The sequence below is a fragment of the Rhipicephalus microplus genome, chromosome 9, assembly GCF_043290135.1.
Source record: "Rhipicephalus microplus isolate Deutch F79 chromosome 9, USDA_Rmic, whole genome shotgun sequence".
In the NCBI taxonomy this organism is placed as follows: domain Eukaryota; kingdom Metazoa; phylum Arthropoda; class Arachnida; order Ixodida; family Ixodidae; genus Rhipicephalus; species Rhipicephalus microplus.
Window position 1 is genome coordinate 15085907 of NC_134708.1, and position 13052 is coordinate 15098958.

Genomic DNA, 13052 nt, shown 5'->3' on the forward strand with positions numbered 1-13052 from the left:
GAGTTTCATTTGCACAACGCGGATCGAAATGTCTGCCTTGAATTCATTCATTCACAGATGCTCAGAAGAGATTAAACATCGCTTGTTGCAGTGTGAGTGATAGCTCATTTTAGACTGAACCAGCGCTATAGCAACGAAGACGAACCTATGCCGACACAAGAAGCAGTTGTTGCTGGCTCTGCTTCAATGATTTTTGTACCAACTAGCCTAGTTGTCGGCCTTGCTACAATGGAAGATCTCAAATTAAGACAGAGCTTAAAAAAGTACACGCGTGTCGTATCACACTAATAAACGAGTCAGTGAATAAAAAAGAACATTTTCGGTGTGAAGACCCATCCTTTTCTGAAACGCAAACAAAGTTGTTCAGCCTCCTATCTTCTAAGCAACACGCTTGACAACCACAAATATCGATTGCATGCAGATCATGGTGCCCGGTACTGCAAGCCTTGAATGTGCTCTAAAAGCAGGGCGTCATATTGCCTGAATAGCCGAACGTACTTCATTAAGAGCTTATGTACAGGTAACTCGGGGATGTACATAAATGACTTGAGGTGTTGCGGCTAGACGAGACTTGTAAGAATCAGTTCACGGGTCTTCTCGTTGTGTTTGAATCACTGAGGTTGTGTTTGTGTCACTGAGGAATGTGTTTGAAGTAGCTGGTGGAAGAAAATCATTGCAAAAAAGTGAGAATAAAGAAAAAAAAAACTTGATGTGGTGGAACGACTGTTTGCTTCAGAGATGCGGGCTTGCTACAACATCTTGAAGGGGGTAATATCGGTGAATGTGGTCTTTTGCACCCGGAGTGAGTCTAAAGATTTCCAAGATACAAAAATAAGCGCTCTCAGGTACGAGTCGTTTGATAGCACCAGCCGCAATATTTTTGTGCTCCCACCAGGTGACGCACCATGTGTATTGTGTAAGGAGTGGATAGTCTGAAGTATCCCAGTTTTAGCAGAGGACTCAGCTATAATTATTCACCATCAATATCATTCGACGCAGTATAAAAACGGTGTATAGCGGCGTTGGTGCACGAAATGCTTTAAAAACGCATTGTGGACGCTTAAATGCTTTGCAAAACGAGGATGTGTTTTCCGTCGTGCAGTATCGCATTCAGGTTCGCGTCGTCTTAAGCGAATGCATAAAACATTTGTGAGCTCATTTCATTGGTCACATTATCGAAACTTTTGATGACACGTCTGCATTTATTAACACAGAAAATGGACGTTAAAGAAAAAAATAAATTTGAATGAAACAATAACAAACAGAAATAAAACAATATACCCGCACACCGTTTGCAACGGAGCATCAGCGCTGTACACTTCAAATGTTCTTGTAGTTTTCCATGCTCCGGTTTGACTCTAAAAAGAGTGTGCCTGCCAAGTCGCCTATGCTGGCAAGCTGCAACCTTAATAACTTACGTATGCCTATGTCGTGTCACACCTAATCACGCAATGAGGACGTCAGGTCGCTTTCACTTCTTTAACCCTGAAAGGAAGAGAGAGGTAAACACGTATGCAGACAACCAGCATAGTTGCATGATTCGCAAGGCAAGAAACTTGAACAAGCATATGTGACCAGTGGCATTCGTCTACAATACTTATGAGTGAGAAGGAACCAATATAAGGGTGAGGTTCATCCTCATATGTGACCTACTACTTACTCTGGACGCTGAAGATTGCGTGAAGAGTAGGGAACAGAGAGGGAACTAAATATTAGCAATGAAAAATAACGACATTATCTCGAAATACGCCCAGTTTGATGCTTTACATAGCTGAAGGACGGAGCAGAAAGGTGAGTACCAGAAAAGAACAGAACATTCTACCAGTGTTTTTTTTTTCAGGTATATCCAAGTAAATCACAGGAAACGAGTAAATAAGTTTTTTCAAAGGTGAACAGCACCTTAGAGGCTATAGGCCTGTCGGCGTCGAGCCATGTGCAGAGGAAAACAACAACAACAACAACTCAACTGCACTTGCTGTGGATATTGTGGCATAGTTTGAAACGGCCAATGTTAGGCGCACAAGCACTTTTTTTTCTAGCGCCACTTTTGAAGGTGATGAGCACAGAGACAGATTACGCTATCGTGTTCTACCCTTCAAAGTGGAGCTCGAGCGGGCTCCCTAATTTTTTGTTTTTTTTTGTAAGTGGGAAGAGGGTGTGGACATAGGTAGGCAAAAATGGGGAGGCTCCCTCAGATTACCGCATGAAATGTACTTTTTCTTTAAGACTCACTCGGGCTCAGACTCACTAATATTTTTTTTCTTTACTCCATCACTCGAAGTCAAGTTCACCGAAAAATTACTCACCCGGACTCACTCAAACCCCGACTCACGATTCGATCCGAGTCTGAGTGAGCCAGGTGAGTAGACTCATGAGTCAACTTGAAGACCTACAGGTGAAGAAAGCGGGTTGTCCTATACCCACATCAAGCATGATAGGAGAGCAGGAAGACGGCGTAGATGATGAAGACGATGCGGTCGATGCCCTGCGCCACCAGGAACCACTCCTGGCGCGTGATGATGTCCTGCTTGTCCAGGGGAGACGTGGCGTCCGCCAGCTGCTCGTGGTCGGCGGCGCGAGGCGCCGGCAGAGGGCACAGGAACAGCACCCGGCCAGGAACGCCCGAGAGAAGAGACACGACGAATTCGGGCGGCCGGAACACCATGGGACTCTTGACCATGTTCAGCACCAGCACCGAGATGAGCGTCGCCACGGCTATGGCGAGGCACGTGACGCCCAAGTATTTGACTGCGTATTCGAGCACAAAAGGATTGATTGATTGATATGTGGGGTTTAACGTCCCGAAACCACCGTATGATTATGAGAGACGCCGTAGTGGAAGGCTCCGGAAATTTAGACCACCTGGGGTTCTTTAACGTGCACCCAAATCTGAGCACATGGGCCTACAACATTTCTGCCTTCACTGGAAATGTAGCCGCCGCAGCCAGGATTCAATCCCGTGACCTGCGGGTAAGCAGTCGAGTACCTTAGCCACTACACCACCGCGGCAGGTCAAGAGCACAAAAGGATGACGACGTTCAACTGCCAGTAGCGATCGTTTGCTGGCGTCGAAAAAAAAAACAAACTTCACTACATTTTTATAGAGCAGAATACTCATAGCAGTGGTCTCCAAACCCGCAGGTCACGAGATTGAATCCCGGGTGCAGTGCCTTCATTGTTGATGGGGGCGAAAATGCTTGAGCGCTGTGTGCCTATAGATGAGGCCCGTGCTCCTAGATCAGTACCAACATGTTTCTCAACGCCTGGAGTCAGATACTCTTAAAAGCAAGACCAGTATATTAGATATAGGACAGGTATTCTTTCAAGGAGCCACGTCATGTGGCATTTGGTTCAAGCGCCTCCACTCCCTCTCTCTTTTCTCGCTGCAACCTTCTTCGCTGTCCCGACCCTCGCGGGCAACTCAGTTTCGTTTCTCGTTACTACGGCCCGCTTGCCCAGGCGAGCTTGAGAGCCCCGACTGGTTGAAACGCTGAATCGAAGTAATCAATCAGTTCAGTTCCATAAATTATGAGGCGTAACTCCAGTTCCCGCTATGGTGCAGTGAATGTACACATTTAAGTTTTTGGCTGGTGTAAACGCGAACTGCCGCCTTTAAGAGATGCAGGCTTCACCGACAATTTCTAGCCTTTTGTCGGGGTCTCATATGGTTCGTTACTCAACGGTGCACTGAGCTCCATTTATGCTGCATACTTCTTAACCTGGAAGTTTCTACTTTTTTTTATCTCGGACAGAAATATTAAGCACTTCATTCATTTGCTAAACAGAAAATTTTATTGCGTTTTGTATTGACTCCTTGGCAGTAAAGATTTGTAGTGTGCCAAAGCCTGCAGATCATAATGCGGTGAAGATAAATTAAAAAAACATCAAAATGAGCCAGCATTACTCACCAGGAATTCAACTTGCAATAATTATTCTTCCCTCACTTCTGTGATGTTCTGGGGCATTTAGAGTGTGTGTGAATGAGTGAATAAATAAAATAAAGCTACACAAATAAATAAACAACTAAATAAATACAATTTTATCACGCTAAATAGTTTCACCAAATTAAGTTTCTGTACTGCGGCGAAGCTTTCAAGTACATTACTCCTTACTAAATGTGTCCACATAAATATTGCCTCAATTCGGCCTTTTGAAGGTGCCACAGGACATGCAATCTTCCCTAGCGTCTCTCCATCTCAGATCGAGGCTTTCATTCTGGCAATACCAGTTGCCCCGCCCGCACCAAAACATTACCCTAAACTGCAGATGGCAGCACAGAAAAATTCAAAAAGGTGGATTGCGAACCCTCAATGAGTCTAACTCACCAATGATAATGAGAACTAACAAACAATAATGCCAAGGAAAGTATAGAGGATGTTGTCATAAGTAACTGTAATGAAAATGTGAAGAAAGAGTAGTGAACGAAAACATAACTAGGCACCGGCAAGGACCCAGTGGCAAGTTATCTTTTCGTCCACTCTTCTTTCTTTATATTTGCATTACAATTACTTCCAACAATATCCCCTATACCTTCCTCAGCATTACTGTTTGTTTGTTCTCAATAATATAATGTCTAACAAAGAAAAACCACTTTTCGCTTCTTTCCACAACTCACCGATGAGCGGCACGTGAATGGAATCACCCAGATCGTGCCTCAGGTTCAGGATGATGAGCAGGATGATGATGATGCTGGCGCAGCCCAGAGTGATCTTCTTGCCGGACGACGGCGGCAGCCAGAAGATGAACAGCGTGAGGATGGAGACGGCCATGCAGGGAAGCACCACGGTGTAGTGGTAACCCGGAGAGTTTCGCTTCACGAATAGCGTGAACTTGAGCACCGGGTCGGCGCCCTGCTCCGGGTGCTGGAACTCGGTCGCCTCCATCGACTCGAAGTAACCGGTCCAGTCCGGATGAGACTGGTCGAAGGTCTTCTTGGCAAGCTTGCCTGAGTGAGCAAGGTAGAAGCAAGAGTGTGTATCGCGAATGCTTGAGTGCAAACCAAGGAATGAAAGAAGAATGTGGTAAATCGCTTCTTCAGGGCTTAATCGAAACCACCGCAATGGTCTATAACGGTTATGATGCTCTAGCGGTAACCCGCAGGTTGTGGCATAGAATCCCGGCCGTTGGTATTTTTGATAGGGGTGAAAATCCTTGAGGCCCGTGTGCTTAGATACAGGGACACAATAAAGAACCCAAGGTGGTCGAAATTTTCCGAGCCCACCACTACGGCGTCTCTCTAATTATATTTTGGTTTGTGGATTTTAATATCAGAAACTAACTAAAGCATACTCGAGGCAGAAATGGAGAGAAAGTTGGAGGCGTTAAGCGAAGAGAGGTCTGCTAATAATAAGTGTCGCTGGAGCCTTCCTGCCAGAATTTTGCACGGTCAGAAACAAGGGCGTAGCCAGAACTTTCTTCGGTGGTGGAAAGGGGGGGAGTGGTCGTGGTGATTACAGGTGATTACAGTTCACCTACCCCTTATGAACTTTCATTTTGTTCATGTGTGTGTCTGTGTGTATGTTTGCATATATACTCATACAAAAACTAAAAAAATCACAGCATATCCACGGAATGAATGATGATGAGCGGAGCGAAGCGTCCGTCCATCAGTCCATGTGTCCGTCCATCCGTCCGTGTGTCTATGCGTCTGATTGCGTGCGAGAACGCAGATGGCGTGCGAATAACACCGACGAGACGTGAGCCAAGGAAGCCGAGCGTAAGCGTCTTCAATGCACCCGCGCTCTGCTACGTCCATGTACCGCCAACGACCCGCCACGTACGGCGACTATCCAGGAGACTGAGAGAGGCACTCGTTGGCAAAGCCCGCGCAGCAGCTAATTGGAGAGTAGCGACATTTTGGAGAGTAGCGGTAGAGTAACGCCATCTAGGAAATGAGGCGAGAAATAGTCATCTATTTCTTTTGGCTTCTTTTCTTTCTAATCTCTTCTTCTCTTGGTTACGCGTGACTAGTCACCAGGTTATTCTATAAGGAGCTTCGGCCCTAAATGTATTTGGGAAAAAGTCCGACCCCTCCCAACACTACCCCTTCCCTCCCCTTAGGCTATGCCAGTTGCGAGCAGTTTCTTTTATTAAGGAACGTTTTAAACCAATCTAAACAGATCAAAAGTAACAAAACGAGTACAACAAGCGCCTGTTTTATTTGTCCTAATCAAGTTCGTGATTAATAAGTGCAGTATGCGAATTACCTGTCGATCAGAAAAGAAGCGCAAATTTAAAAGTTAGTTATTTTATTTTTTTGTTAGGCACCGTGTTAACAAGAACTGTAACTGAGAAGGATGCCAAAGAAAGTACAGTGGATGTTACCTGCAGTAGTTATAATATAAATGATAAGAGATGAAATAGACAAAAATACTACGAGCCGCTGGCAGGGACCTGTGGACATGCGGCCTTCGAATAACGCGTTGAATGCTCTCTCAGCTGAGCTATTTATGTAAAAAAAAACACCTAAAGCAGTGGCACTGAGCGCTGAACAAAATTGAGGGGTACGGGCCAAATATTATTATTATATGAGGTTTAACGTCCCAAAATCACAATATGATCACGAGAGACGCCGCAGTAGAGGGCTCCGGTAGTTTGACCATCTGGTGTTCTTTAACGTGCACTAACATCGCACAGTACACGGGTCTCTTCCATTTCTCCTCCATCGAAATGCGGCCGTAGCGGCCGGAATCAAACCCACGACATTAGGAAGGGGGGGGGGGCTTTCCAAAGTTGTGTACGTGTGCCGTAAAGCTGCCTCACCTATGAGCTTAACCTTGTAGCCGTGCGCCCAGGAGGAGACGTTCATGGCGCACCGGTGCTCGTCGTACGGGTAGTCGCGCAGGTCCATGGAGCAGCGCATCCCGAACGTGACCAGGGGGCACCAGACGACGTTGCCGTAGCGGTCGGCCTTGACCGACGAGAAGAGGCGCACGCCGTACACGCCGTAGCTCTCGTGCACCGACAGCGTCGGGGTCCAGACGTCGCTGTCGCCGAACGTCACCGACTCGATGTCGTCGTACTCGCGGGGGTCCCACGTGAGCCCTTCGTCGATCCAGTGCTGCGCAACGCCACGAAAAGAAAGATCCATTGAATAATGAAGTTGTAGTAAATTGAAACAACGCCACAGGCCAGACCAAATAACAAGCCTCAAAAGGCGAACTCTCCCAGGACCAATCGAGTCTGCGAACACGGAAAGGTGCGTTTTTGTTAAACACAGAGCCGCGGGACACTGCATAAAAGCTGACGAAACAAGGGAACACGATGGCAACAGCAAAAAAAGTCAGGCTTTCGCTCTTGCATTTGTCCGTGAAAGCTATCTTCTTTTTGTCTTGCTTTTGACTACAATGTAGTAACTAAAAGACCTGCCTAACCTTAGGCAGGCCCACGTAACGAGTGTGGGCACGTCTTTTGTGTTAAGCATTACTATTAAAGGTGCTCCGCAACAATTTTTCCACCTAACCATCGAATGGCAGCTGAAGTGCATCTAAAGTTTATCTAAAGGTGCAGTTAAAGTGGCAGCTAAATCCACAGAATGGTTTTATAAGATGAGGGTATTGCCTCGCAAATCAACCACCCCAAATTTTTTGGAAATTTTCAAGTAAAAACTGAGTTACATAGATAAGGAGCACGCTTCAATTTATTTCTCTCTCCTCTCATTCCGACGAGCTCACTAGAAGCTAGGCAGGCTGGGCGGACTAGGGTAAAAAATCACGCCACGCGCACTTCAGTGAGGTCGAATAGTCTGCCTTAATTTCCCTTCCAACGCGTAACTTAACTTTGATGGGATTGCGAGTGCGCGTGGCGGCCTCTTTCGTCGGGCACGGTGACTATGCAGGTCACGATTCTCAAATCAGCCAACGGTCGTGAATTAGGGTGTATGTCAACATTTGTAGAAAGAAGGGGGAACCATTTGTAGCTTACCTTAGGAATTATTTTAAGTTTCAGGCTGCGTGATGTTCTCAGGAGACTCAGGAGCGTTTCCTGACTATGCTAAAGAAGCGATGCAGGTCTTCTTTAGAATGCGATGATATACGTCTTTTATATATGTGGCGAAGGTTTACGCCGATTGTGCGCGCCTGATTAACGGCGTTCTCACGGATTCGTCTGAAGCTTTGTAGCCTTTCGTTATCTCAGCCAGTGAAGGTAAAGAAACTGTGGTGGCCTCACGGTCGCACAGCCGCAGCCAGACACCTTTGCATATATTTTTCGGTGAAATCTTATAGCGTTCCGCGCGCGAAAGTGAAGTGTTGCGAAGGTGCGTGACCGAGCAGTAGAGGCTCGAAAGTCACAGAAATAAAGTTACTTGTTCTTTGTCCTTCAGGGACGCACTACTAGCTTCTGTGTGCTTATTTACAGCCGCGCTCGCGTGTTGCACAAGGAAATAGTGTATTAATCTTCAGCGCCTTTTAAAAAAAATGCTGCGAAGAGAGTACGCCAGGATTATGTAATGCAATCAAAAGGGACTTACCATGCAGACGAATGCTGATAGTGACATGTAGTCCCAGTCGGGCATCTAAAAAAAATTAAGCAACTTTAGAAAATCAAAGAAAATTTTGATCAAGAAAATGTTGGACAGATGAAACAGCAGCAAGCGCCATCTAGTGAGAGAACCTTCCGTTATGGCCTACGTCCACGCTTGGACGCGTGGAGTTGAAGTACGCATATTTATTCAAAATAGCGGAACATGACTGATTTGGATGTCTTTTTCCTTAAGTTTTAGTGTATAATAATATTGGGAGTAATGTAAACAACCCGAAAGTAGCATTTTATCTGCTATGTTAACCGATGAATCGTAGGAGCTAAATCAAAGGTGTTGTAACTTTACTTCGTAATTTATCAAAATGCTGCCAATGGTTGTTCTAAGTACTTACCATGTACCTCAGCTGCTTTGCATAGACCGTGAAGTTTACTTTCGTGTCGGGCGAATTTTTGTTGAGTGGTTGGTAGTTCTTATCATACTTTGCGGAATCAGTCAAGTTCTGTCGAAGCTTCTTCACCACCTGCTGGTCGACATATTTCGCATCTGAAATGCGTGAAATGTTAATTCATGTTGCAAGTTACTGTGGTCATTAAAACAGGATGCAAAAAACAGAAGCAAGCAACCAGTTCTCAGTCACCCAGGAGCCTGTTATGGTTCTCCTATGCTTAACCGGGTTCTTTCCTGATTTTTATAACGGAATATATTCTGCAAGCAATCGCTCGTAATAAGATGCATAAAATGAGTGTTGAGGGTATACAATATAAGTACCGTTGACTAGGAGAATAAATGATACAACTAAGGCACCACTATTCTTTCACTGTTCTTTCAGTGTAGGTGGAACATAAATGTACATTTATCAATGGAACGTATAAAATAATGTTCTTTAGGCGTCACCAACATGATAAAAACATATCGAATGCACCACACCCCGGTTAGATATCACGTAAGTTGAAATAACTCCAAGGCAGGCATCAAAAAACGTTATGCCTTTTGTTTAATGATGAAACCGCAGTTATATATAGTCGCAGTCCCTGCAAAGTTGTTTCGCCTTAGGGCATGCACATGCGTCCCATGGCCAGGCTTCACCACGGGACAGACTTATGTAGGCGTAATTAGCTGTCACCACTGTGTAAGGTTTACGACGGTCCATTAGGAAAAGCGCCCGGCCTCAAAGGAATTGAGTGCTGTTCCTCATGGGCCCGCGTCATTTCGCCACCAGGGTGGAACCGAATGGATGGATGGATGGATGGATGGATGGATGGATGGATGGATGGATGGATGGATAGATGGATGGATGGATGGATGGATGGATGGATGGATGGATGGATATGGCTGTACCCTTTATATCGGGCGGTGGCTAGCGCCGCCAAGCCGTAATACGTAATGAACCAAAAACTAGATTTATTTTTTTCTCTTAAATAGTGAGGTTGAGGATTCGTACTTTGCAGTAAAGGGTTTAATTTTCACTCGTGCCTTGACTTTATCCACCCATCAGATAACCTCCTTCTAGTTAATTCTACCCGCTTAAAGTCTCTTTTGCACTGACTGTCCCTAAACCCCAGTGCTTTGAAAAACTCTGCGCCATCATCCTGAACTATAGGGTGAAGCCCTTTACAGAACATTATCAAGTGTTCGGCAGTTTCTTCTTCCTCTCCACACGCACTGTTCACAGCCACTGTGGCAACACAGCGCCATCTCTCGCCCGGTGGCGACTACGCTACATACACCGGCACTCAGCGCCTCACAGTGAAGTCAGCCCACACGACGTGCGGGTGCCATGAGGCGAAAATAACATTACAGGTGGTGCGAGAGGCGAAAATAACATTACAGGTGGTTCGAGCGCCCCCACAAATTGACTCCGTGAATTCAAACAATAGCTGTTTAAAATGTGCTCTTGGGGCCTTCCGAAAATCAGACACGTGGAGCAATATAACACACTGTTCACGTTTGTCCATGTTGTACGCATGATTATGTCCATGTACTTTCACCATTTTCATAATTCCTTCTTTAGTTATTCTGCAGAGGCATCACGCCTGTTTCTACCTGCATCAATGTAAGGCGGGGACGTATTCTGGTGTTCACGACCAAGTTATCATTGCAAAAAATATGCGAGGCACGGAGTTACCTTCACGGCTTTCATACGGAAAAAGAAATGACAGGTGCCCCCGGTACTGCGACGACTTTGACTTAATAACTGCCAGTGCTAGCTATTAAGATCCCCTTAACACTATGATCGGTTTCATTCAAGACTTCACACTATACTGAGAACGATTACTCAGCAATACAGGAACACATTAGAAGAACTACAATAGCACATGAAAAAAAACAATGAATTTTAATGGAAAGCGTTAGTATTTTCTAAGCAGTCCGCAGCTTGTGTCATCTATACATTTTCGTATGTTCTATCAAGCAATTGCGCCACCTTAAATTCCAATTTAATCTATCGTGTATTTATGTTCGTTTTCTTGAAAAAAGAGTTTTTTTGATGTTTTAATTTTTTATACTAACTGTATTCTGCTTGTATACTTTATCCCGTTAGACCCCCTACTAGCCTGTGGCTATGGGTCTAATCAGTGATGTGGATTTTATGAAATGTAATCAAAACAACCTCAATAAAATCCTAAATCTTAAACCTTTACGTTTCATGTAGCTGCCGCCGACGGCTCGTCGCACTGGGAGGCCGTACACCCAAGAATGACACGCCCACTTAATGTGCCGTCCGTAATGCGGCTAGTTACTATGTGTGTCATTACTGGAGGTGCTGTGTAAATGAACATTTGTCCACGTGCCACGCACGCAGCGTAACGAGAACCTCGGCCGCGTCATTATGTCTGTATCATCAACAACGAACTGCAGCGCACGAGGTGGCTTCTACGCTCCGCCCCTTCCCACCTCTAGTCTCCAAGCTCAACTCAAGTTACATGTCTTTGACAACGCAGAGTGTAGGTGTGGCACATTCGAATTACAAATGCATCGTCATTGTGTAAATACTGTAGGAATGACTGCTGAGGTGCCATTGTCTCTTTGCATTACATCGTACCATGCTTTGACGAAAACGTGTCAGGCGAACGAAGAAGTTGAAATACATAGCCGGCTCTTTAAAGCTCAGAACTACTGCTACTATCCAAGTCAAACATACAACAACGTATGCTGCTGATAACTACCTTAAATTAGGTACCACATTTAATGTACCACATGTAGGTGTACTTCACTCTCCAGACCTACCTAGTCGGAGTAGCATGCATAAATAACGATATTCAGGATTAGCACTTACCTAAACTAGGTATGATGATGAAAATGCACAAAGTCATCAGAGAGATGGCCAAGGGAAACACCAAAGACCTTGACGTTATCATGGCTGAACCGACAATGGCAGTGAGCAGAACTGGTCGATCTAACGACCTCCTGGATTACTGAAACAGTCCTACACGACGGGCGAAAGACGACTCTGTTGTTACTACGAGGCGCTGTTGTGCATTTCACCTCCCATTCAGAGGAGCACAACGGCGCCACCACCAAGTGGGCGTCTCTCTTCTTCGTGCAGCGAGATAATCGCCACCTTAGCGAGTCTTCTCAGCTACTCCTCCCTCTCCCTCCCTTAACACTCTGCTCGCTGTAGTGATGGAAACCGGCTGACGCAGTTTGAACGTAAGGCATCATGGCAAGCAAACTAATCTTGGGATCGCCTGCGTGTAGCGTTTCAAACCTTCCCTGAGGTGGGCCACGATTCGAAGACTGGCCTACTTCATACAAACCATACACTCCATTATCACTCCACATCAAGCCCACTCCATACACTCCACATGAGTTGATTAGGAAAATGAATGTTTGGCTATCTCTGTCGGACGAAGAAGTTAAGAAGGGTTTAAGACAAGACTCATCTTAGCGACTTGGATGTAGGCAATGTCCTATAAATTACCTGACTCAGCGGGGACCGTTCTAGATTAGAACTGGAACAGCTGCTTTCACAAACAGATTTCATGTATTTCCTTTGTTGGACTAACGTGAATACGTAAAGGCAACGACAACTTTGGTGAGTATTCTTCATTGAGTTTGCTTCAGAAGGAGTTTTCCATTACTGACACGGAGTAAAACTGTCTTGATCATAAGCGTCCTTGCTGAAGAATTTCGTGGTTTACTGGCTCTAATAAATTATTCTATGCATTCACGCATTATGAAAACTCATTGGCTGCAAATCCTATCTCTCTGGCGTCTATCCGGTAAAAAAAAGCATTTATTTGTGGCTCACGTATCGAGATATAGAATAACGATAAATTCATACACCCGCATATTGGAGGCAATTGCGTTAACGTGATATTGTATGAGCTGGCAGAGGACTACACAAAACTTGCATAAAATATGCGGTGCTAGAGAAAACATCTGACAAGAAATCCTGTGGTCACCGTAATGAAATACGAGAAACAGCTACAGTTCAAGGGTTGAGTATGTCGACTTAGTTCACTAGGCCGCGGCCATCAATGCCGAAATAGCTCCAGCTGTAACAAGAGACCGACACGCAAAGACGGGGCTCGTTTCAAAAAGCAGCGTAAGGGCGCCAGTACCGCCCCCT

At 45.3% G+C, this 13052-nt stretch overlaps 1 protein-coding gene across 2 annotated transcripts; it reads right to left on the reverse strand.

Moving 5' to 3' along the window:
- Positions 1–1238: 1238 nt before the first annotated feature.
- LOC119182765 (neuronal acetylcholine receptor subunit beta-2) lies at positions 1239–11949 on the reverse strand. 2 transcript variants are annotated; one of them, XM_037433456.2, is made up of 7 exons: positions 11757–11949; positions 8874–9025; positions 8471–8515; positions 6763–7060; positions 4616–4945; positions 2425–2748; positions 1239–1485 (listed from the first exon to the last, which is right to left on the reverse strand). In XM_037433456.2, exons 1-6 carry the CDS (start codon positions 11836–11838, stop codon positions 2426–2428), a joined length of 1230 nt encoding a protein of 409 aa, XP_037289353.2. In that variant the 5' UTR covers positions 11839–11949; the 3' UTR covers positions 1239–1485; position 2425. The 2 variants fall into 2 exon arrangements, with proteins under 2 accessions (XP_037289353.2, XP_037289352.2); XM_037433455.2 differs by having other exon boundaries at positions 1240–1485; positions 2421–2748; positions 11757–11948.
- Between the last annotated feature and the right edge of the window lie 1103 nt (positions 11950–13052).